Source organism: Heloderma suspectum, chromosome 17 (genome assembly GCF_057233095.1).
Source record: "Heloderma suspectum isolate Gila_16-S chromosome 17, 16-S_ref, whole genome shotgun sequence".
NCBI lineage: Eukaryota > Metazoa > Chordata > Lepidosauria > Squamata > Helodermatidae > Heloderma > Heloderma suspectum.
In genome coordinates this window covers 18,452,568-18,476,976 of record NC_139474.1, presented here as the reverse complement: position 1 = coordinate 18,476,976, position 24,409 = coordinate 18,452,568, and the positions used below count along the sequence as shown (strand labels likewise).

Below are 24,409 nucleotides of genomic sequence, written 5' to 3'. Positions count from 1 at the left end.
CCCTCACTGCCCGTTACATCTGGAACTAGGGATGGGGGAATGAGCGGTGTTTGAGCTTGCCCAGGTTCTCAGCTTTCCACCTCGATGCTAGGGATTTCCGTCCTTGGGAAATCCATTCCTTTTTTGGCTCAACGGAGCCAAAATATATGATTTGCTTTCTGGCAGCATGCAGAGAACTTTTTTGTGCATACTGGCGGGGGGGTATGGTTCTGCAATTTGTGCGAATTTCTGAGCAAATTACAGCCAGATTTGCACAGGATTTTTAAAAAACTGTGCAAAATTCCTGGAAAATCCGCGAATGGCCTTGACTCGCTGCAGATCCGGTTGGGCACCGTGGTGGGAACCAAAATGAAGTCTGGGGGGCTGAGCCTAGCAAAACTGGTTAAACTCCGCCCCGCAAACAGATTCCTGCGACATCCCTATTCAGTGTTCATCATTCCTCCCAGATGTGAGCGTCTTTCTTTTTTTTCTGAACAGGAAAGGGCTAAAGTGTGAAAATGCTGGGGGTGGGGGAGTGCATTTTCGGAAGCGTGCATTTGCATGAGTGCACCCTTCTGAATGCAAACACACTTCCCTACCTGGAACTCCCTCCGCAATCGCCATCGATCTCCTGCTGCCTTCCTCCCTTGGTGGAAGATCCCCACAGATCTTCTTCCCTTCCTCCCTCAGTACTCCGTTTGCTTGCAGACCCATTTGTCTAGATTTCTTGCTCCCTTTAAAGGCACTCTGCCCACTCTCCCTTGCTGCCCCTCCAGCCTGGGAACTCCTTCCCAGCTCCAGCCACTTGCATGCCTTACTGTTTTCTCCCTTCACTGTTAGAAAAACACGTCTTGTCACAGGGTCCATGACACTCAAATGTGCTGCAGGCCATTTCCGCCGTGCACGGTTCCCTGTTTCCAACTTGGCCTCAATTTCTGGATGCTTATGTTGAATCTACCAGCTTTATTCAGGTTCCTGAGCCTTTCTGGCAGGCAGTCATGTCCCCTTATTTTAACTGTCCCCTTATTATTAACTATTATTATTATTATATTAGTATTAGTATTATTTTATTGTTATTAACTGCCTCGTTATTATTAACCATCCCCCTATTTTAACTGTCATGCCCCCTTATTTCAAAACAACAACACCGTTTGGATGATTGGGAATATGTCGGGATTTTAGCTTCCAAATCCCGGGAAGTACTAGTTCCCCTCTACTCGGCACTGGTTAGGCCTCATCTGGGGTGCTGTGTCCAGTTCTGGGTACTGCACTTTAAGGAGGATGCAGACAAACTGGAGAGGGCTCAGAGGAGGGCAACAAAGGTGATCAGGGGACTGGAAACAAAGCCCTATGAGGAGAGACGGAAAGAACTGGGCATGTTTAGCCTTGAGAAGAGAAGACTGAGGGGAGATAGGATAGCACTCTGCAAGTCCTTGAAAGGCTGTCCCAGGGAGGAAGGCAGGATCTCTTCTCCATCATCCCGGAGTGCAGGACATGGAATCATGGGCTCAAGTGACAGGAAGCCAGATTCCGGCTGAACATCAGGAAAAACTTCCTGACTGCTAGAGCAATACCACAATGGAACCAATGACCTAGGGAGGTAGTGGGCTCTCCCACCCTTGAGGCCTTCAAGACGAGGCTGGACAGCCACCTGTCAGGGATGCTCTGAGTTGGATTCCTGCGTTGAGCAGGGGGTTGGACTCGATGGTCTTGTAGGCCCCTTCCAACCCTACTATTCTAGGATTCTATGAATGAATGAATGAATGAATGAATGAATCCTGCACCCGGAGGCTGAAATGGTACAGTCCAGCAAAAGCTTGACCACCTGATTATGCCGACTGTATAAACATGCCTTCAAAGTGGTGAAGAAAAGCCGCTCTGCACCTGGTCAGAGGCACACTTTGTCATTCCTTCTGTATGAGCCCAGGCTGTATGAGCTCCCACCTGGGGAGCTCCTTTAGAGTTGTGCCTGCTTCTCACTGAAGCCCTCCCTGCTGCTCCTTCTCCCTGGAGTTTCCTCTTGGGTGGACACTGGTATGGTTCCATGTTCATCCTCCGTTTGTCTTTCCTTCAAATCCAGGGGTGCCCAACCAGCCCTCCGGGGTTTCCCACACCTTTCCCCCTGACTGCCAACCCTTTGGCGATTTCCTGGCTCTTGCCTGGTTTTTCCCCCCGTCATTATAAAATGCCTCTCCCAAAGGTTCGTTACTGGCTCGTAAGAGCTTAAAACTAAAATAGGCTGGTATGTTTGGGATTTGGGCCGTGCCCCTCCGGCCACACCCGCCGTTGGAATGCGGCCCCTGAGAGCTTCTCTGAAACGGAACATGGCCCTCCAGTTGAAAGAGGTGCAACGCCTTGTTCAAATCCGTCCTCGAAGGGCCCCCTTTCTGGAAGGTTTTGGTACAGCCTCACAGGCTTCACCCCTTGCCGGAGCTAAGCAGAAACGCCGCATAACCAAATTGAATCCATAACCGTCCCATTTAGGCTCTCTCTGTCTCTCCTCTCTTCTTGCCTTCCCCCTGCCCCGCCTGCTGCTCCCGTATCAAATTATAGATTGCAAGTCCCATGGGGCCAGGAGCCTGTAAAGTGCCATGCGGCTTGACTAGGCTTGAAAAACATCACTCTTTGTGGCGCAGGCTTGTAAATTAGCTGCTCACCCGATCGCCTATGGTGAACCTAAGTCTCCCCCAGGCTGACCAGAGATGGGATCATCTTCAAACCAGAGGGCTCTTATTTTTTTATTGTTTATTTAAACTACTTCTATATTGCTCGATATCACAAGCTCTCTAAGCGGACTTTTCTCCATGCCGTCAACCGTCGGTGCCCCACAATGGATGACTCTCCTGGCCGATTGTGTGAGAGTTGCACCCTGGAGTAGTAGAGGGAAGCATCCCAAAGTGTGCATGTGTGCAGAGCTGCCAAGATGTGTTCGCACATTCCAATTGCCGCTGAACGTACGCTCATGCACTGCAACGGAGAGAACAGCTCTAATAGCGCCCAGTAATAGTCTTCAGATACATGTAGGAAGAAAGCCAGACTGTGAAGCACATTGTCTTCGATGTCTATATACTAATGCCCAGAGTATGGGAAACAAACAGAACGAACCTGAACTCTTAATACAAGAGGGAAATTATGACTTGATAGGTGTAACTGAAACTTGGTGGGATGACTCTCATGACTGGAATACAGCAGTTGAAGGATATAACTTGTTCAAAAAGAACAGAAGGAACAGAAAGGGAGGTGGTGCTGCACTGTATGTTAAAAATACATATCTCTGCACAGAAATACAGGAGGATGTGCTTGGTAGCCCCATCGAGAGCGTCTGGATCAAAATAAATGGAGCAAAGAATAAAAGGAACCTGATGGGCGGAATCTACTACCGGCCACCCAATCAAGGAGAAGACGAGGACAAAACTTTTGAAAAGCAAATAGCCAATGTTTCAAGGAAGCATGATGTAGTAGTAATGCGGGACTTCAATTTCCCCGATATTTGTTGGGAGACAAATTCTGCAAAACATGGCCCCCCCCGGAAATTCCTGACTTGTGTGGCGGATCACTTCCTCCTACAGAAAGTAGAGGAAAGAACTAGAGGATCGGCTATCCTTGACTTGATCCTAACCAGCAGAGATGACTTAGTGGATAAAGTAGCAGTTACAGGAATTCTGGGGGAAAGCGACCATGTTGTGCTTGAGTTCTTGGTTCTAAGGGAAGCAAAAGCTGAGTGTAGTCAAACACGTACCCTGGATTTTAGGGAAGCTGATTTTAATAAACTCAGAACAATGATCAGTAAGGTCCCATGGCAAGCGACGCTAACGAGAAAAGGAGTCCAAGATGGGTGGGAGCTTTTAAAAAAGGCACAATTACAAACAATTCCAACAAGAAGAAAAGGCGGAAGACAACAGAAGAAGCCGACGTGGCTTCACAAAAAGCTTAGAGATGACCTGAAAACAAAAAAGGACACATATAGAAAGTGGAAAGAAGGCCAAGCAACAAAGGAAGAGCGCAGGCAAGTAGCTCAGAATTGCAGGGATGGCGTCAGGAAGGCTAAAGCTGAGAACGAGCTGAGGTTAGCAAGGGATGCTGAAAACAAAAAGGCTTTCTTCAGCTATGTCCATAGTAAAAGGCAGAGGAAAGAAATGGTTGTTCAGCTATTAAATAAGGATGGCAAAACGATAACAGATGACAAAGAAAAGGCAGAGGTGCTCAATTCCTACTTGAATTGAATTCCTACTTGAGAAGGCTCAGTCTTCTCCCCAAAGAGGGTCTATGACCCCCCTGGCAAAGGTGAAGTACAGGCTGATGGGGCAGGATTGCAGCTTGAGATCAATAGGCATGGTCAAGGAACACCTCATTACTTTGAATGAGTTCAGATCTCCAGGGCCAGATGAACTGCATCCTAGAGTGATAAAGGAACTGGCAGAAGAACTCTCAGAACCACTATCTATTCTGTTTGAGAAACCATGGAGGACGGGGGAAGTGCCAGATGACTGGAGGAGGGCTAATGTTGTTCCTATCTTCAAAAAGGGTAGAAAGGAGGAACCTGGGAACTACAGACCAGTCAGTCTGACATCCATCCCTGGGAAAATTCTGGAGCAGATGATAAAGGAATCCATCTGGAAGCACCTTGAAAACAATGCAGTGATGACTCAAAGCCAACATGGATTTGTCAAAAACAAGTCCTGCCAGACAAATCTGATCGCATTTTTTTATCAAGTCACTTCCCTTGTGGACCATGGGAATGCTGTAGACATCATATACCTGGACTTCAGCAAAGCTTTCGACAAAGTGCCCCATGATCTCCTGATGAGCAAACTAGCTCAAAGTGGGCTAGATGAAACAATGATCCGGTGGATCCACAGTTGGCTACAGAACTGGACTCAAAGAGTGCTTATCAATGGGACCTTCTCAAACTGGGGAGAGGTAACGAGTGGGGTACCGCAGGGCTCAGTCCTGGGCCCAGTGCTCTTCAACATTTTTATTAATGACTTGGAGGAGGAGGTGCAAGGAATGCTGATCAAATTTGCAGATGACACAAAATTGGGAGGGATAGCTAATACTTTGGAAGACAGGAACAAAATTCAAAGTGATCTGGATAGACTGGAGCGCTGGGAAGAAAACAACAGAATAACATTTAACAGGGATAAATGCCAAGTTCTGCACCTAGGAAAAAGAAACAATGCACAGTGACAAGATGGGGGATCTGTAGCTCAACAACACTACAAGCGAGAAGGATCTTGGAATTGTTGTCGATCACAAGCTGAAGCTGAGCCAACAATGTGATGTGGCTGCAAAAAAGGCCAATGCTCTTTTGGCCTGCATGAAGAGAAGCATAGCTTCCAAATCCCGGGAATTCCTGCATTGGATTCCTGCATTGAGCAGGGGGTTGGACTCGATGGCCTTGTAGGCCCCTTCCAACCCTACTATTCTATGATTCTATGAATGCGGTGTTGTCAAGCATCTGAGCTTACAAGGCGACTAGGCCTTGGGTTCAAGTAACAGCCCGATGAGTGGAAAACTTTTTGGGAGACCGTACAGGACTACGCTCATGGTTAAGAGCTCCTGGCACGAGGCCGCGAAAAGGGTTTATTGTGCTGCTTCAGGTGTGTTGTGTTTTTAGAGAGCCCTCTTGCTTTGAGAGAACACTCTTGCAGCGAGGAAGAAATCGAAACGAATAAAAGGTCCGACTTCCATTTGTGAAATAGCTATTGAAAAGCTGGAGCAATGCTTTAAAGCGCTGGGTTGGTGCTGAGGTGACAGCTGTTGTGTCACGCCCAGATCCACCTAGGCCAAGCGTGCGGTCTCTGGCAAAGTGCCCAGCCATGGTGGCTTCTGAACGTGGTAGTCCTTTCTGGAAAAAAATTGCATGGAGGGAAAGAACCAGTAACCATCTAATTTGTTTCTCCGCACTGCCTGTGCCCCCACAGTCTGCTTTGTTTCTCTTCCTCCCCACCCCACCCCTTCAGGATTATCTCTGTTTCTGGTAGGGCTCGCCCAGCATGGCTGGGGATGGTGGGGTTTGCCATTCGACCTGGCTGGAGAAGACTGGGCTAGGAGACCTTGGCATGGCAAAAACAAAAAGTGGAGATGTGTGTATTGTTCTCTACAGAGGTATTGAGTTAACCACAATGATGGTAAATAAGCTAAGATCTTTAAAAGGGGGCCATCCATTTCGATGCCTTTGACAAGGGCAGATTTAGGCAGGAGGTGAGGCGTGTCGCCTGTCATTGAGCGATGGCGGAGATACTCTGAAGCTGGGAGGGTGGCAACAAGAGAGAGGGCTTTTTCGGTGGTGGCCCCCAGCTCTAGAATGCTCTCCCACGGGACGCTTGCCTGGTGCCCACGCTGCTGTGACGAAGACTTCCCTTTTTCCCCAGGATAGAAAGTGTTTAAGTCTTCTTAAATATTTTACCATGTTCTTTTTATTATCCTAGTCCCTGAAATGCAGTTTTGCCTCTTCTACCTGATGTATTTTATGCTGTGTTGGTGCGTTTATTGTTTATTTATTTATGTCAATACTGCCCGATAGCCGAAACTCTCTGGGCGGTTCACACAAATTAAAACCAAAAAGCACACAGTAAAACAATATAAAATATCAAAACATTAAAACCACAATATTAGTTCTATATTGTTGATTTTATTCTGATTTTTGTCACTTTGATGATGCTGATGATGAATTGCGTAGAAGATTTTATTTTATGAGCCGCTTAATAAAAATAAATAAATAAATAAATAAAAACGGAACCTTCAGGCTCAGCAGAGGAAGCAGACCTCTGAACGCTGGCTTCCAAGCACTGGCCACGAGCGGGGGCTGTGCCCTTTCTGTTTGGGACTTCTGTATGGCTGCAGTGAGCTTCCTTAAGTTTCTTATTTAAAAAAAATGGGGCTTGGGTCTTTGGGAACACTGCATCCGATTGGGTTGTTGAGTGGGGGCTTCGTCTTCGGGGAGGCGAATGCAAAATCCTTCCTCCCCTCTCCTGGCTGTGAGATGGTCCTCGTTCTCGACTCTGAGCCCAAGGCAGAAAGGTCGCCCCAAACCTGTTCTCCGGCGAGGAGCGCCCAGGCCGATCTCTTGAAAGGCTTCAAGCAGATAGGCCAATATTTGCCCTACCAATTAGAACATGTCTGGGGTTGCTCAACTGGCAGGGTGTGGGTGCCGACGCCAGGGGTGAGGGGGAGTGGAAGGTACAGTGTCTCCCTCTCCTGCCAGCTTAGGCTGGGCGAAAAGCGTAAGCGGGATCGCTCCCCGGAAACAGCCGTTTGCAAAGCTGCCTAGCCGAGCCTGTTTCCCTGACAAGAGGAAGGCTCAACCGCCTTTCCCTCGTGGCCTCGTCCGGTTGCGGGCTGGGTTCCCCGGTGGCCTGGCCTGGCCTGGCCTGGCCTGGGCTGAATGGGAATACTGGTCTCTGCAATTGCCTGCCACGTGGATCCGGAGGGCAGGCCCGCTGCTTAACCTTGTACCGTTTTCCTTGAGGTAAGAAATTCCGGGTGCTTGTGTTAATGTCGCAGTTGCAACACTCCACTGTTGCCTGTGCCCGAGAGGAAGTAAACAGATGTCTTCCCTGGGGGCAGGGGATGAGGATATTGACCTCTCCCCGAGCTGGAGCCCTCCAGATGTTTTGGACTTCGACTTTTGCCAGCTCCAGCCAGCATGGCCAGCAGGCAGGTATGGGAGGAGTTGTTGTCCGAAACATGGCCGGGGAAGGCTGGAATATGTGGCTCGACGGCTGGAAAGGGGCTTCGGCAGCCGCAGTCGGGCACAGCGCCGTCAATGCTCACATGTGCACGTTGACCTGCTCGTGCGCTAATGACAAGACGGCCTCGGCCGCCCTGCTCTGAGGCTGTGTGGAGAGGGAGCTGAACCCTGAGAAGCCCGTGTTCCCGAAACTTTGCAGGGCATCTCGGGGAAGCCTCGAATAAGGAGCTGTGGCTTTTCCCAGGGACAAGAAACAGGGCCGGCGTCTAGGGTCGGCGTGGTGGGGCATGTGCCGAGGGCCCACCCCCAGCAGGGGCCCACTGCGGAATACCCCCTGGACTTGCTTCTCTTCTTCCCCACTGCAAGCGCCTGGTTCCCCTGCCTCTCGCTCTGGCCCAGACAATGGCGACGGTGGTGAGAAGGAGGAGCGGGAGAGGCCCTGGCCTGCGGGCTCCCTGGCTCTCCGCCTGCCCACGAGCAAGCGGGAGCCACGAGGATGTGGTGGTGAGAAGGCAGACTCCCGGAGGGAGGGGCCCACTGAGGGTGTCTTGCCCAAGGGGTCCCGAAACCTGGAGATGGTGCCGACTAGAAACCTAGAGTCGGTCTTTGATGAACTGGGACGGCTGGCCAGGTTGGCGAGAGAGGATGGTCACTGTTGGTCTGGCGGCGCCCCAGGGGGTGGAACTCTGTGTTCTGGTCCCCGCTCAAAAATGCCATCTGCGCGATCCTGACGGGTAGCCAGGGGGGGGTCTTTCTATGTTTGCAGGTGGCCGCCTAGCGACCCTCCCTGCAATCCTCTCGTATTAATTTACTTTGCCGTAGCCCATCCCGCGCCGGTTAGTGCAGCCTGGTGGGTCTAATAAACGCTTTCATTGCTTTCTTCTTTCTCCGCATGGGCCAAAGCCATTCAGTGGCATGCCCTGCGCACGATGGATCTGTCTGCCCGACCCCCTGCGGAAAGGCTGCCGCTCGTGTGCGTTCTGCGCCATTGGACCTCTGGGCACGGGCGGTTGTGGGAGGCGAGCCAACCCGACGGCGGTTTGCTTTCCTGCACCTCTGCACACGAAAGCTGCCGCCCTCCGCCTGGAGCTCTACCTTCTGGGGGGGGGGGGGGACCATGCCTGTCAAAAAAATGCTGGAAGAGGTAACCTCTGATCTCTGCAGAGGTTAAATGGGCTCCCGCCTTTCTCATCAGGGCTTGGTTCCAGCAAAGAAGAGTCTGTTCTTGATCAACAGGGCATTGTTTCAACAGGCACAGTTTGGACCTTGGCAGCTCTTGTTGAATTTTCATGTTTGCTTGCTGTTTCTTTGTTTTGCTTGTGTTTAATAATAATAATAACTAGTATTATCATCATCATCTTGGTCAAAGGCTATCTGGAGTCTGAGGAGGCTTATTGCATCCTCTGCCAACCTGGTGCCCCCCTCCAACTCTCACCAGCCCTTGCCAGCATGGCCGTGGATGACAGATATTGTAGCCGCAACACATCTGGAGGACTGCCAGCTTGGGGAACGCTGGCGTTGGAGTGTGTGCATGCATGTGTATAAACAGCTTTGTTCGTTGCATGAAAGCAACAAGGTCTCAGAACTGTCCAATTGCCAGGGGCAATTGGACTTCCAAAGGGGCGGTGCCACAATAGAGAAGGCCCTGAAGGTGCTCAGTTGCAGGACTCACTCCAAGCAGGGTCTCAGAAGAGGATCTTAATGTTTGGGCTCGTAATGGGAGCAGGCAGGCCTTCAAATAGTCCTCGTCCCGGTTGTTCATGGTTCTGGAGGCCAAGACCGGAAACTTTGAGATGTGACTGGAAACTAGTTGGTAGCCTCCGGTCAAGCTCTTTAAACACTGGCAGGGTGTGAGACTATAACTTGTACTAGTTAAGAGTCTTGCTGCTGTGTTTTGGACCTATTGATGTTTTGAATATTCTCCCAGTGTGTATTTGTTTTCACGTATTCACCATTCAATTTCAGTGCTTGATCATCATTGATAGCTGGCATGCAATATCTTTAATTTTATATTATTATTATTTATTACGTTTCTATACCGCCCCATAACCGAAGCTCTCTGGGAGGTTTACAAAGGTTAAAAACATTAAAAAAACACACACAGACACTAGACACAGAGGCACCGTATACCTAAAAACAACTTTGAGCAATCGGCCAAACCATAAAACAAATCCAGGATCAATTAAAACGAATCACATGCTGCCAAATGCCTGGGAAAAGAGAAAAGTCTTGACCTGGTGCCGAAAAGATAACAACGTTGGCATCAGGCTAGCCTTGCTGGGGTGATGATTCCATAATTGAGGGGCCAGCACCAAGAAGGCCCTCTGCCTTGTTGCGAGTAGGCACCTGGAGGCGGACTTTCGATGTTGAACGGAGTGGACAGATACATTCGAGCCTGGAGAGGCGCTCCATCAGGTACTGCAGTCCTGAGCCCTGTGAAGCTTTATTGGTTAAAACCAGCACCTTGAATTGGGCTCGGAAACATACAGGCAGCTAGTGCAAGCGGGCCAGAGTCAGTTTGATATCTTCAGACCTTCTGGTCCCCGTTACCCATCTGGCCACTGCATTCTGCATGAGCTGCAGCTTCTGAACCGTCTTCAAGGGCAGCACCACGTAGGGCATGGGGCTGGCGTTGCTGGCTGATGGCAGGCCAACCATATTTGATGGTTGGCCTGCAATGGTATGTAGGGTCAGAATGTACCTGGGCAGTGTCATACAATGGTGTGCAGCATTTGGAAGCGGATGGGTTTTTTGAGGCTGTGCTCTGGAAACCCACCAGAATGTAAAATGGTCAAATCTGGATTTTTTACATTGGGAATTCACATTCAAATTGCAAATGAGATCCAGTATAGCATATGAAGACGTGTATTTCTCAGCTTGCGTAAAATCTTTGGCTAGTCACAAGGAGCAGCTCAGGACGTTGGCAAGGGCATTGCAACCCTCTCCTGCCGGACCTCAGGGCATTTTGTTCCGAGAGCCTAAGAGAACTGACCTCTTGTTTTCGGTTTTGCCATTTGGTTATGGCCTGGACAAGGGTTGAAGGCAGAGTAGCAAATTAGACATTGCACCCCGCAGGTTGCAGCAGCTCAGTGAGCAATCCTTGTGTGTCTGCGTCAGGGGGCTCCCACCATAAAATCTGGCATATAACAATGACCCGCCATACATGTTTTAAGGATGGCTGACACGTAATAGCTGCCAAACTCTGTTTCTCATAAACTGAGCATAAATTTAGTTCCGTTTCTGCATGACTGTATCCAGAGATCTGGAAACCCTTGCAGGGAACTCCCTCTCTCTGCTACGCTGGAAGTCAGGGCGTGCTCTTTTATTGCACGTTGCATCATCATCTGGAGGAACAGAGTCCACAGTCTAAAACCTTTGGTTGTCATGCGAAGGAGGGATGTGTCTACCTTGGGCTGTGCTGACTCTTTTGACTCGCCTCCGCCTCTCCAGTGAATCTGCAAATAGCTTACTACTACGGCCCCGCGACACCCACTTGGTTCATCTGGGGCGGGCCACCGGGGACAGTGACTGAAATGAACGGAGGATGTTGCTGAGGATCAGAAGAGCCCTGCTGGTTCAGACCAAGGCTCCGTCTAGTCCCACATTCTGTTCTCACAGTGGCCAACCAGCTGCCCCAATGGGAAGCCCGCAAGCGGGACATGAGTGCAACAGCACTCCCCCACCCTTGTTCCCCAGTATACTGCCTCTGATTCTGGAGGTCATATATAGCCCTCGTGTTTTCTAGCTTATCATCCAAGAATTTGTCTAATTCCCTTTTTAAAGCCATGCAAATTGGTGGCCCTCATCACGAAATCCTCTAGAAAGGTACCGACGGCATGAGATTGGTCTTTGCTTTGCAATCTTTTGATTGGCATCCAAAGAGTTTTGCTGGGCCGGGCTAACAAGTTGTTCATTTTGTCCGGGGTCCGCTTTGGTTTGGTTTCTGACATTTTATATGTTTGAATATGTTCTTTATTTTATTTGTACCCCGCCTTCCTACCAAGAAAACGTCATTCAAGGCGGCTTAGAGAAACTATTAAAACTGATGAAAACAATACAATAATAAACTAAAATGCAAGAAAACACAAACCCCTCCCCCAAAAGTTATTACTAAAAAAGCACCCAGCAGACCCACAAGATATAAAACTTTTTTTTGTCTGCACAGCTTATCCTGGTCAAGACAAATCAAAACGTCAGACCTGTACAATGGTGCGCTGGGCTACATACTTCTAAAGTTGGGTGGGGGGGTAAAAAAGGATACGCTCCCTGCCTCAGTGTTGTGGGCACTTTGCATGCATACCTCACTGAGGTATCCCTAGGCAAGAAACCTGAACAAATGCAGAAGGATAGGTGGTGTTAGGATGAAGGAAAAATAGTTTGCGGGGGGTTTGTTTTCTGCTCTATGGCACCAAAGTCACAGAAAGTGGAACGCTGATAGGACGGGGCAGATGTGGGTGGATTTTCCAAGCAGACGTCTGTTGCTGCGCTCGCCCAGTCTTGCCTGGCATAAACAGATAGATGGAAGGGCTTCTTCACACAGCGCATTGTTGAACTGTGGAACTCGCTGCTGCAAGATGTAGTGATGGCCACCCATTTGGATGGCTTTAAAAGGGGATGAGACAAACGCATGGAGGAGAAGGCTGTCAATGGCTTCTAGTCCTGATGAGAGCTGGGAGATCTGGGTTCTAGTCCCACTCGGCCATGGAAGCACACTGGGTGACTTTGGGCCAGCCACAGACTCTCTGCCTGACCTACCTCACAGGGTTGTTGTTGTGAGGATGAAATGGAGAGGAGGAAGATTATGTACGCCGCCTTGGGTTCCCTGGAGGAAAAAAGGCGGGATATACATGCAATAAATCAATTAATAAATAGTCCTGATGGCTATATGCTAACTCCAGTATCAGAGGCATTATACTTCTATATACCAGTTGATGGGGAACATGGGCAGGAGGGTGCTGGTGCCCTCATATCCTACTCGTGGGTTTCCCATAGCCAGCTGGTTGGCCGCTGTGGGAACAGAATGCTGGACTTGATGGACCCTTGATCTCACCCAGCAGGGCATGTGTGTGTGTGAAAGTGAGATAGAGACAGAGGAGTTTCTAGAAGCACTAATATAAGATATAGTAATGCATTTTAAAAATAAAATCTGATGCTCAGTCAATTGGAGTGACAGGTTAGCTGATGTAAAAGGGGTTTTTTATTGCTTAATCTAAAACCGATTGAACTCTACGGTCCAATAACAAAAAATAAACCTTGTATTAAAACGGCCAAATGCTCTGAACTAAGAAAAAGTGCATATTGGGGTTTGGCGTGCATCATTTTATATTAAGTTTTCTCATGCTGTGAACCGCCCAGACAGCTTTGGCTACAGGGCAGCATAGAAGTGGAATGAACGAAATGCCTTCGAACGGAATCGCCCTGCGTGCATGAGACCGGTGGTGAAGGTGGTGGTCTGTGCATGTACGTTTGTTTGTTTTAAACTTCCTGAGCCTTTTCCAAGTTTGGCAGATTGCCAAGGGGATAAAATTGCACCCAGGCCAGTACGTTCCTACCTGCATGGCAACGTTATTGATCAGCCAGGGAAGCGGTGCCAAGCTATTCTTTCTCTCTCTCTGCATCACGATCCCTTACGCTTGGCTTGGGTTTCTTCTGATGTTGTCTCGCTTTGTAAAAGGCTTGCCTTGATTTTCTCCTTCGCAACACTGCCTATCACAGTCGACTTCTTCACCTGGAGTGCGTTTCTTCTTTTCTTTACAAGATCAGCAGAGGGAAATCAAAAGGGTGAACTCCCCTCCTCCCTTCTTGCAAAAAAAAATATTTTTAAAGGGCGGCTCAGCTTATCCAGAGGTTCTCCCTGCCTCGGCCGCAACACTGCACGGGCTTGTTGCTTATTCCCATAGTGAAGGAAGGCATTTTGCATATGCCCAGAGGCATGCTAGTTAAGTTATTCCTGGTGCGCTAGTAATTCAGAGGGCAAACACACTGGAGTGTGTAAGTTGTTTCGAAAGAGCACATCTGAGCATGCACAAAGAGCCTTTCCATCTCTGCTAGGTCTGCCCATGCAGTCCTTCCTGAACCTGGAGTTAAGTGCCCCCTTCCCCAGTCTGTTGTCTTCCAGCTGTGTTGACTACAACTCCCAGTATCCCCCAGCCAGCCATGCTGGGAGTTGTAGTCCAACACAGCTACAAGGCACCAGGTTGGAGAAGGCTCCATTAGGAGCAGGTAAGCACTGGGGAAGGGGCCTTTTGGGGAGTGGCACCCTGGTTTTGGAACTGCCTTCGCCAAGAGGGTTGCCTTCGTCTCCGTCTTTGTGGTCTTTTTGGCACCAGGTGAAGACCTTTTAAATAAATTCCATTCTGCATCCTGGTTGTCTTGTTTTTAAGTCTGTGTTTTTAATTGCATTTACTTCTTTAAAAAAAAGTTTTTAAAAAAATTTCTGTGTGAACTGCAGTGTGTGTTTTTTGTGAGCTGCCCAGGGCCCCCATTTGATGGGGCAGCTGTTCAAATTTAGAAAATGAAATCATTATAATAAAACTCCAGCAACATTGGAACCCCCAGCCTTGCTCTTTTTTAGAAGCTGCGGTGTGGGCATGTGTGTGTCGGTTCTTGGCACACTGGTCTCAGTCCGTAGAACAAGGTGTGTCCATTCCTTCTCGGAGGCAGCATACTGGGGAGCAACTAGCCGGCATGGTAGCTAAATGAACCCTCCATGTGTAGGGACAATTCTCTGAATATCAGCTGCCAGGGTGGGAGTATGGGGGGAGTTACTGTCCTCAAAGGAAGATCCCACAGGGAACTAGATGCTATCTTTTGACGGAGCCTTTGTTCTGACCAGCGGTTCCTGCTTTCTTATGGCTGTTGGCAGTGTTGACACAGAGCGCAGCTAAATTCTCAGCTGCTTTTTGTTTTGGAAAAAATGCTCCAAGTTTCTAGTCCCTTAGGTTCGCGGGGAAGAACTGGGAAATGCAAGAGCAGTCTCCTGGGAAATTTTGGAAGCCTCAATACAGGAGGGCCTTCCGTGCCTGTCCCGGGTGGAGCTTCAATGCTTCGTCTCCTCATCCACCTCTGAGTTGTCACACCTCGGCAGCTTCTTCCATAGCGCTCTCTCTCTCTCTCTCTGCTTTCCCTCCCTCCCTCCCAAGCCTTGTAGTAGCAGCCCCAAGAGTGTGAGAGCTTGGATGCCAAAGGTCAGGATATAATTAAGCAAAATCTATCCAAACAGCTTAGGTGCGGTTACTGCGTTGCATCTTAAGTTTCCCGGTGTCAAAATTGGAGCTCTTTTGTGTAGCCCGCATTATTCTAACGATGGGTCTGGATCCAGATGTGTGCATACTTAAGAGCAGACCCACTGAAATCAGTAGGAGTTGAGTTAGGCATGATTCACTTCAGTCCCATTGATTTCAGTGGGGCCTGCTCATTCATCTGGATCCAACCCATGGTCTCTAGAGGGGGTGGGCAATTTATGTATTTTTTTTACCTGGTCTTCTGGGAATGCTGACCTCTTTCTCTCTCTCTCTCACAGAATGTTACAGACATTATTCAACTACTTCTGGTGGGACCGGCTCTGGTTGCCGGCCAACCTTACCTGGGCCGACCTTGAAGGCCACGATGGCCAGCTCTACAGCAAGGCCTCTCATCTCTATTGCACCATCCCTCTTGCCTTCGTCTTCCTGGTCATCAGACACCTCTTTGAAACGTGAGTATTCTCCGACCTGGGGAGGGAACGAGGCTTAAGCTATGGTCCAAAGGACAGGAACGTACCTCCACCTATTTCTCCTCTGGGGCCAGGAGTAGGCAACTCCCTTCTCTCCAGATGTTTTGGACCACAGTGCCAAGAATCCCTGGCCACTGTCACCCGAAACATCTGGAGGGGACCGGGCTGCCTCCTCCTGGGTTGCTCTGACTTGCAGTTGTTCTGCAGGGTCTCCATCAAAGCCAGACTTTCTCATCAGCCGTTGCTTGATCCTGTTTAAAATTAAACTGGAGATCCCGGGGAACCTGTGGCCTTCTGCCTTGGGTTCTACCATTTGCTTCCGGTTCCTCCTCGGGAGGGGTCCATCAATCGCTATACCTTTCCTTTCATAGGATCCACAGTGGCTTTGTGGGGGAAACAGCTTAAATACCTGTGCGTAAATATAACCTTGGTTTTGCAAAACAGATTGCTGATGATAAGGCTCGTAAGGCAAAGGTGAACTTGGCACTGGTTTATCAGATGATGCGTGATGTGGAGAAAGCAGAGGGGAGTTTTTTCTCCTCCTCTCATAATAATACTATTTGATTGATTTTGATTATTCACCTGTATAGTGCAAGAAAACCCACCTGTCAACAATTTAAAAACAGGGGCAGGTCACAAGTTACCGGCCCCTAGTTTAAAACAATAAAACCTTCAAACAACAGAAAGCAAGGACATTAAAAGCTATAGAACACACCCCACACCCCTCACCCCCAGGCATCCTATGAAGCTGATTGGGGGGAGATTCAGGACAGATCAAAGGAAGGACGTCCTCACACAGCGCAGAGTTAAACTATGGAACTCGCTACCACAGGATGTAGTGATGGCCACCAACTTGGATGGCTTTAAAAGGGGGTCCTTCTCCAGGAGCCCTGGCCAAAGGAAGTGAGGCGGGTGGCTACCAGGAGGAGGGCCTTTTCTGCTGTGGCACCCCAGTTGTGAAATGATTCCCTAGAGAGGGCCGCCTGGCATCCACGTTGTACTCCTTTCGGCGCCAGGTGAAGACATTTTCCTTTTCTCAGCGTCATAGCTTTTTAGCATTCTAGCCTTTTAGCTCTGCTGTTTTAAATCCGTATTTTAAATCTCAGCCTTGCTGCTAGGTTTTATTCTGGTTGTACTTTTCTATTGTAGTTTTAAGCATTTATATTTTCTGTCGTTGTACCCTGTACCTTCAGGTTTTAGTTTTTGTGAGCCGCCTGACGATCTTCAGCTATGAGGCGGTATAGAAATGTAATAAATAAATAAATTAGGCACATTCCTGGAGGAGAAGGCTATCACTGGGTGACTTTGGGCCAGTCACAGACTCTCAGCCCAACCCACCTCACAGGGTTGTTGTTGTGAGGATACAACGGTGAGGAGGAGGATAATGGAAGCCGCCTTGAGTTCCTTGCGAGAGGGAGAAAGGCGGGGTATAAATGCAATAAATGAATGAATAAATAAAAATCAATGGCTACTAGTCCTGATGGCTATATGCTACCTCCAGTATTTATTTATTTACAGCATTTATATACCGCTTCGCATCTAAACAGTATGCCTGTGTACATGAGTTGCTGAGGACCGTGAACAGGAATATAATAACTGAAGAACAGCCGTGCTGGAGCAGACCCAGGGTCCATCTAATGCAGCCTTCTGTTCACACAGTGGCCAACCAGCTGCCCACGGGAAGCCCACAAATTATTTATTTATTTATTTATTTCATTTCTATACCGCCCAATAGCCGAAGCTCTCTGGGCGGTTCACAAAAACAAACAGGACACGAGTGCAATCGCTCCCATGTTCCCCAGCAACTGTCCCATTTTAGTTTGGGGGCCCACTCGTTTCATTGTTATCAGTGGAACTGTGGGGTTTTTTTTTTTTGCCTAATTGCCATGCGGAGGGGGATTTTGGGTGGGGGGACAGGCAAGGGAGGGTAAACCTTCCCTCCCCCATTGTGATCCTCATGGAAATCCTCCCCCTACCCCGCAGTTAAAAAATACCCCTCCTGTTAGAAAATATATTTTCTAAGCTGAATTACCATGTGGGGGGAAGGATGGGGCAGGGGTGATTACCATTTGGGAAGGGGGAGCTCAACCCTTCCCTTCCCACCTACATCCTCCCTTGAAAACTGCCCCCCCTGCATGGCAATTAAGCTGAGAAGAAAACTTTCCATTGGCACTGATGGACATTTAAGCCTCTGGGGAATCTATCCAGGGCAGCGCGAAATAGATCCGGGCCCCTGGCCTAACAGTGCCCCTCTCTGCAGACCCCTACCTTAGAGCAGTCCTGTTAGGCAGATCAGAACTATTATCCCGTCATTGCAGGTATGGGGTGACGTGGGGCGGTGGCCAGACTAGAGGGAAGAAAGAAGGAGCAAAAAAAAAAAAAAAGTGGGGGAGAAAGATGAGAAAATGTGATTTCTAGGGAAGGGCAGAAAATGGTACCAAGTTAGGAGAGTAGCAGTTCTCTGAAAATAAATTGTAGCAATTTAGATTTGAGTCCTTTAATTTCTCCTAATTTGGGCACAAATTCAGAAGTCCTTTGAGGAGTCTTGGGGGGCTGGGGGAGGCGAGTTTGACAGCCGTGCAAACGACTGCGGAAAGCGATGGTGAGCAATTTAAAATGTAAATAGAATAGACTGTGTGTGAGATACTTGGCTGCAAAGAAAGGGGTGGGTTTTTTTCGAGAAATACAGGGGGCGTGGAATGGTGGTGTCTGCATTCCAGAAAACAGCAGCTTGCATTTTGCTAAATTTGAACAGAATAAACTCGGAGGGGGGGGTATAAATAAGTTATCAGAAAAGCCTAAAAGAGGTTTACTATTCAGTTTCTGTACGACCCAATAGCCAAAGCTCTCATGGTGTCTCACAAACATCAAAACCACAAAATACAGATGTTCTGATATGCTACCCGACAGAGGTGGGAAGACACTGAAAAGGCATTAATTAAGAGTCAGGGTTACTTCATCACCAAGTACGTCTTGGAGCCAAGTGTGGAGTAAGGGGAAATGTTTCCGAGATAATTGGATTCGACACCTCCCAGACTGGTTTGCTGCTTGTCTGCCTGGCTGCATCCATCTGCCTGGGACAGAAAGGTGCTTGCTGATTTCATCTACTTGCGCAGTCTTGTCTTGGGTGGCTGTCACAGGGCCAGAGCCAAAGGCCACAACGCTTTGAAGATGCCCTTAGGGGAGTCTTCTCAAGGAGGCAGGAAGGACGGGTTTGTTTTAAGGTGCATTTTGCTTAGGTGAAGGAACTCTTGCCTACCTCACTGAGGACTAGCGTGGTGAATAGTGGGCATAGGAGGTAGGGCTGTAGGGAACCTCCTCAAAATTGGTAGCTTGTCTGATTCTGGCTTGGCAGGGTCATTCTCCTCCCCTTGAAAATGCAGCCTGTTGTTTTGGGGTGGGAATGTTTCGGAGGAGGAAAGGAACATCTTGCTAGCGTTTAAAACGTTATTTTTAAAAAGAGAAAGAGGAGGGGGAAAAGAGGGCAGGGAAGAGAGGGGAATGACAGTGCTTTACCCCCCCCTCAATGTTTCAGTAGGGGCTCCCCCAAACCAAAATGGAAGTAGCTGCCCAAAATTGCCACCGGAAAACTGGGGCGGTAAATTGAGGGTGAGCATTTCAATACAGCCAGGTACATGCAGGTTCGAATCCCCGCTTGGATCATGCTCACAGGGTGGGTGACTTTGGCCGGTCACCTCAACTCTGTGCCCATACTACCTCGCAGGGTGGCTGCAAGGGTGAAAATGGAAGTGAGGAGAAGATCCATGCAGCGCCTTGGGGGCAGGGAGGGATTTAAAAAATGGACACCCGAATGAACAAAAACAAACCCACATTGCTTAGGATGGAACGGAGACCAGGCGAGGAGATAGAGAGGTGCAAGCGATGTCTTCTCAGCCCATCTTCCACCAGCCTTCCACAACCTGTGGCCTTCGTATGCGGCTGTGAAGGGTTGAGGTCTACAGAGGCAAAGGGGGAAGAAAGGGTCAGGCTTAGAGGCCTGGAGTTTCTTTGTTGGGAGCGGGTATCCCTGAGGAGTAGCTTCACTTCCCCGGTTAAGTTGTAGTTTCATTTCCCCCATTAAGTTTCATGTCTTCAGGTTTGAAGCAGAACTTTTGGTTTTGAGGGAGGAGGGCATGTACAGAGAGCGAGAGGGTCAGGAAGAGCAGAGTCAGGGAGACCAGAGCCTGAAGAGGGAGCAGGAAGAAGCAGCCTGGAGAAGTCGAAGGACAGCTAGGGTAACGGAACTTGCGTTTTGCAACTTATATTTTCTTTTATGGCCTTTTGCATCACTCAGTTCTATTTGATTTGTTTTATTCATTTATTAATTAAATTTCTTAATCGCCCATCTGGCCAGTCCCCTGGCTACTCCGGGCAATGTACAATAATACAACAGTTATAAGGCCCTGTCTCCTGGAGTCACCTGTTACGCCTCACTTGGCCGAGGCCAGCAGCAAAGGGCCTCCAAAGAAGATCTCAAGGTCCGGGTAGGTATATATGGAGTGTTCCTCAGATGTTTTGGACTACAACTCCCAGCCTTCCTGACCGTCGGCCATGCTGGCCAGGGCTGATGGGAGTTGAAGTCTGAAACATCTGGAGAGCACCAGCTTGGGGAAGGCTGATATACACCTTGCATAATGTTACGCTCGTCTGTCTCTAGCACGATTCTTGGAGGAGCTCTTCTCTCTTTCCCACCAACATCAGACCAACATTTACCAGGACTGCGAGACAGGGCCTTCTCGGTGGCTGCTTCCAGGCCCTGGAACTTCCTAGTAAAGGAAGCCAAGTTAGCTCCATCTCTGATGCCCTTCCCTTTGCAGACAGGTGTGGTGGTGGTGGTCCTTTTGGCTTTAGCTGGCGGGCGCTGTTAGTTTCTTATGTTGTTGGGGTTTTCACTGATTTGCATTCAGGATTTGAGTTGGCTTTCGTAAATCAGTAAGCCGTTTTTATTTTATTTTTTTCTCTGTTAAGAAGAAACTAACTTCAAGCTCAACACTCGAGCCTTTGGCGTGCTGCCTTGCGGGGGAGAGGTTGGGGGGTTGTTAGGCCTGCCTTGGATGGGAGCTTGCAAAATTCCTCAGGAGTAAGGGGGAAGGCGGGAATATCTTGCTCCCTGGGATTGGATCCTTTGCCAAGTGCTGAGAAGATGGTCGAGGGAGTGCGTAGGAAGGCCGAGGCCCAAGTGTCGTTCCTTGGCATAATTGTGGCATTGTGTCGCTCGCCACCTGGAGCCGGCAGTCCGAGTTATGTCAGCAGTGTTCGCTAATGGCCCTGGAAAGGCAAGGCTGAAGCGTTAAAGAGCTTTATTTACGAGGGTTTGACAATCTTCCTTCTCCCCACCCCACCACCACCACCACCACCACACGCACCTCTCCAAGGAGGACAGAGACAAACAGAGCTTTGTTGTGGAAACTGGGCAGTCTGGCTGTGTGTGTGTGTGTGTGTGTGTGTGCGCGCGCGCGTGCGCACGTGCGTGCGTGCAAGAGTGAGTGAGCGAGCAAGTGATGCATTTTTATGATGGGGGGGCAGAGTGTGAGAAAAGTGCAGGGAGGGATCTGCAGGGGCATTGCTAGGCCCACAAAAGATTGTGGGGGTAGGCCCAGGGGACGCAGACCTCCATGAAAGAGCCAGTGCGGTGTAGTTGTTAGAGTGCTGGACCGGGTGGGACTTGGGAGATCCGGGTTCTAATCCCTGCTCGGCCACCAAGCTCACTTGGGTGGCTTTGGGCCGGTCATTGACTCTCAGCCTAGCCCACTTCACAGGGTCGTCGTGTGGATAAAATGGAGAGGAGGAGGAGAACTATGTAAGCCACCTTGGGTTCCTTGGAGGAAAGGCGGGATATAAATGTAATCCTAAATAAATAAATTTTAGACACCAGGCTAAGACCACCCTCTTCCAGCAGGCATTAAATCTTGAATCTGTTGTTCTGATTACTAACTATTCTGCTGGCTCTTCAATACTTTTAACGTTTTGATATTTTCATCGTTGCAGTTTATTGTGGCTATATTATTATTGGGGGGAGGTATGATTGCAAACCCGAGGGTATTTGCCGGTTGAGCGGTCTACACGTTTAATAGGTGAGTAAATAAATAAAACTGATGGGCTAGGTCAACGTCATAGGAGATGGAATCTCTTCAGAGTGGAAGGGACAAAGTAGGGATGTCGGAGAAATCCTCAGCAGATTCAAATGTTTAAATTTCTGTGGGTTGCAGAACATCATTCTTTTGCAAATGCGCATTTGCACTACTGTGCACGTGCACATTAGTGCTGATGCGCATTAGCGCGAGTGTGCATTCGCAGGCGAACAGAATTCTCCTACAAAACATCCGTTTCCATCAATGAGAGGACGACTGAAGAGAAGACGTCCAACGATCTGTCAAACGCAGAACTGATTTAACAGGATCCGTGCACCCCTAGGTTTGTACCGCTAGAGATCAGGAAGGCCAAGAAAAGCGGGGAAGCCTTGCGAGCAGAGCTGGACCGGAGCGCGGTTCTCATCTGGAAGGGATCATTTTCTCCGGCTTTACCACGGGACAGTTAAGGAAACACTGTTGCAGGGGGAGGGAACCTGTTACGGAACGTTTTCTCTTTCGGAGTATCGAGTGACTTTGTCAGTGTTTTCGAAGCAGCGTGTTAAAACAATCCTCCTGGGAAACTCGTTGCCTCCAGAGTCAAAGAGAGTAATCTGAGTGTAGGCAGGCGGCCCCGAGGTTTAAGCTGCTGGAGGTGGTGCCGTCACACGTGTTCTCACACGCTCCCCTGGCTGTGTTGACCAGGAAGGGTGGGGGCAGAGTCATGGAGGGAGGAAGTGGGAGGAGCCTATGGCCACCCCCCCCCTCACTTCAGTGGGAGATCTGAAAGTCCCGGTGCCCATTTTGGGGTGAGGGGGTCTTGTCCCATGTGGAAGCTGGCTCTTTCTACGCTCCATAACAGACCTGGTTACCAGCCAAACGGACTGAGACTCTCTCAAGCACAGAACACGTTGTTTTTCCTCTCTCATGTCTTTCCCTTGGGAAAAATGCTACCTTTTGAGCATTTCCCTGACAAAATCTCCCCCGCCCATCCGCATCTCAAAGGTGTGCCTCTTGGGTAGGTTTGTACCGCCACCTCGTGTCTGGCATGGTATGTGTCTGTCAGGGGAGGGGGGCTACTATGTACTTTTTGCAGTGGAAGATTTTTGCAGAAGCTTTGAGTACAGTGGAATCATCATCAACTCCGTCCCTTATATTGAAATGTATTTGTAGACATTCTGAAACTCCCCGATTCTCAGAAAATTGGAGTCGGGCTTCCTAGGGCTGAAAACTAAGCATTTATTTGAAAGGTGGTTCAGGGTCAAAAATCTGCAGTGCGTTTTCACCATAGGCGTGTGCAGCACCTTTTTCATTAGTGTGTGCACCCGGGGCATTTTTTTTTTTAAAGGTGAACATTTCTTGAATACTCGAGTCATAAAGCATATTATTTTTATTCATCGAACCAACTAAAGAAACTAAAACTTAACTAAACTTTTTTAAAAAATTAACTACACTTTACTTTCAAAATGCAAACTTAAAAAAATGAAACGCGAAACACCAACAATTTTTGCAGCCGCTTATCTAGGTCAAAGAATTTTTTGTTAGAATAGTAGTCAGAGGGGGAGGGGACCACCGATGGCAATGCGGTGCCACAGTAGTGGGGACGGACGCTGTGTGCGAACGTGGGCTTCCTATGCATTTCTACAACTTCTATATTACGCAGATCGGCGCTTATTGCATAATACAGCAATCTATGCTTTTAAATTAAAGATCATATCATGCAATTAAATTAAAACGCAACACCACGTTTTGGGGGCGTGGGGAGACATTGGGATATGCCTGGGCCCACCCTGTGTGCATGCCTATGGTTTTCACCTGCTTTCCAGTGAACGGGACTGAAGCACGTTACAGTCAGCGGAGTGGCTGTTGGCTCCGGGGTGTTTAAAAGAAAGATACTGAGAGGGGTGTGAATGTGTGTGGAAGGCCAAACCTTTTGGTTTAGCCTCCCCACTTCACCTTGCTCCATGACCCCAAGTGGGTGGTGAAAGGGTACAATTGCTTTGGTGAGGAAGCGGCACTTGGTACATGCTCCAAGGAACTCCTGTGTCTCAATCGTTACATATTTTCCCAATGCCGATCTCAAGCGTTGAATGGTTTCTGGCCTCAGACCTGGCTCAAATTAAGATCTGGTTGTCGCGAGATGTTTCCCGGTGCCCACTTACACTGGAAATTGCCCTAGAAATGTGCAACCCAGAACTCTTTAACGTTGTGCATCCTTTTCTCCCTCCCTCCCGGCTACCGTTTTGTCCTTCAGGTATGTGGCCACTCTGCTAGCCAGCCTTTTGAACGTCAAGGAGAAAGTCCGGTTAAAAGCTACTCCGAATCCCATATTAGAAAAATTTTACACTTCCTCCTGTAAACGCCCCAAACAGGTAAGTAGGCTCAAGAAATAGTGAGTGTGTATATGAGAGAGACAGGGAGAGGGAGAGAGAGGGAGACGGGGAGAGAGAGAGGGAGGGAGGGAGAGAGAGGGAGAGAGAGAGAGACAGGGAGGGAGGGAGAGAAGGGGCCCATAAGCTCCGTAGCAGGTCACCTGCTTTGTAAACAGGAGGTACCAGGTTTTGGTCCCAGGCGGCTTCAGCTTAGAGCTGTGCGGGCTGAGATTCTTGAGGACTGTCAGAATGGTAAAGGACAGCAGAAAACTCAGGTGCAGGATACGTGAGCCAAATCTGGCATTCTGGGGTTCCCCGGATGGCTACATTCTCCCCACCACCACCGGTTTTTGGTCGTTTCCCTAGTTTTCTGTGGTCCTCCCGCCCCTTCTAAGAGCTTGAAATGCCTCTCCTAAAAGCTGAGTCATTGGCCGTAAGAGTTCTAAGCTAAAATATGCTGGTGTTTTTGCTATTCCGGCCCTCCCCTTTTGCCCTTCGGCCTCGCGCGCCACTGGAACGCAGCCCCCAAGGGTGGAAGCGGGATTTGGCACTCGAGCCGAAAGATGTTCAGCACCCCTGGTTT

General features: G+C 49.0%; 1 protein-coding gene across 6 annotated transcripts in view; it reads left to right on the top strand.

The window, feature by feature from the left end:
- CERS2 (ceramide synthase 2) overlaps positions 1 to 24,409 on the top strand; it is a 50,495-nt gene that overhangs the window by 14,317 nt on the left and 11,769 nt on the right. For 5 of the 6 annotated variants that reach the window (XM_084823425.1, XM_084823427.1, XM_084823429.1 and 2 more), the window contains exons 2-3: positions 15,195 to 15,368; positions 23,709 to 23,826. In XM_084823425.1, coding sequence (XP_084679551.1) covers positions 15,196 to 15,368; positions 23,709 to 23,826 — 291 coding nt within the window. In that variant the 5' untranslated portion in view covers position 15,195. Of the gene's footprint in view, positions 1 to 7,134; positions 7,451 to 15,194; positions 15,369 to 23,708; positions 23,827 to 24,409 lie in introns of those variants that run through there. The other variant, XM_084823426.1, reaches the window with a different exon arrangement.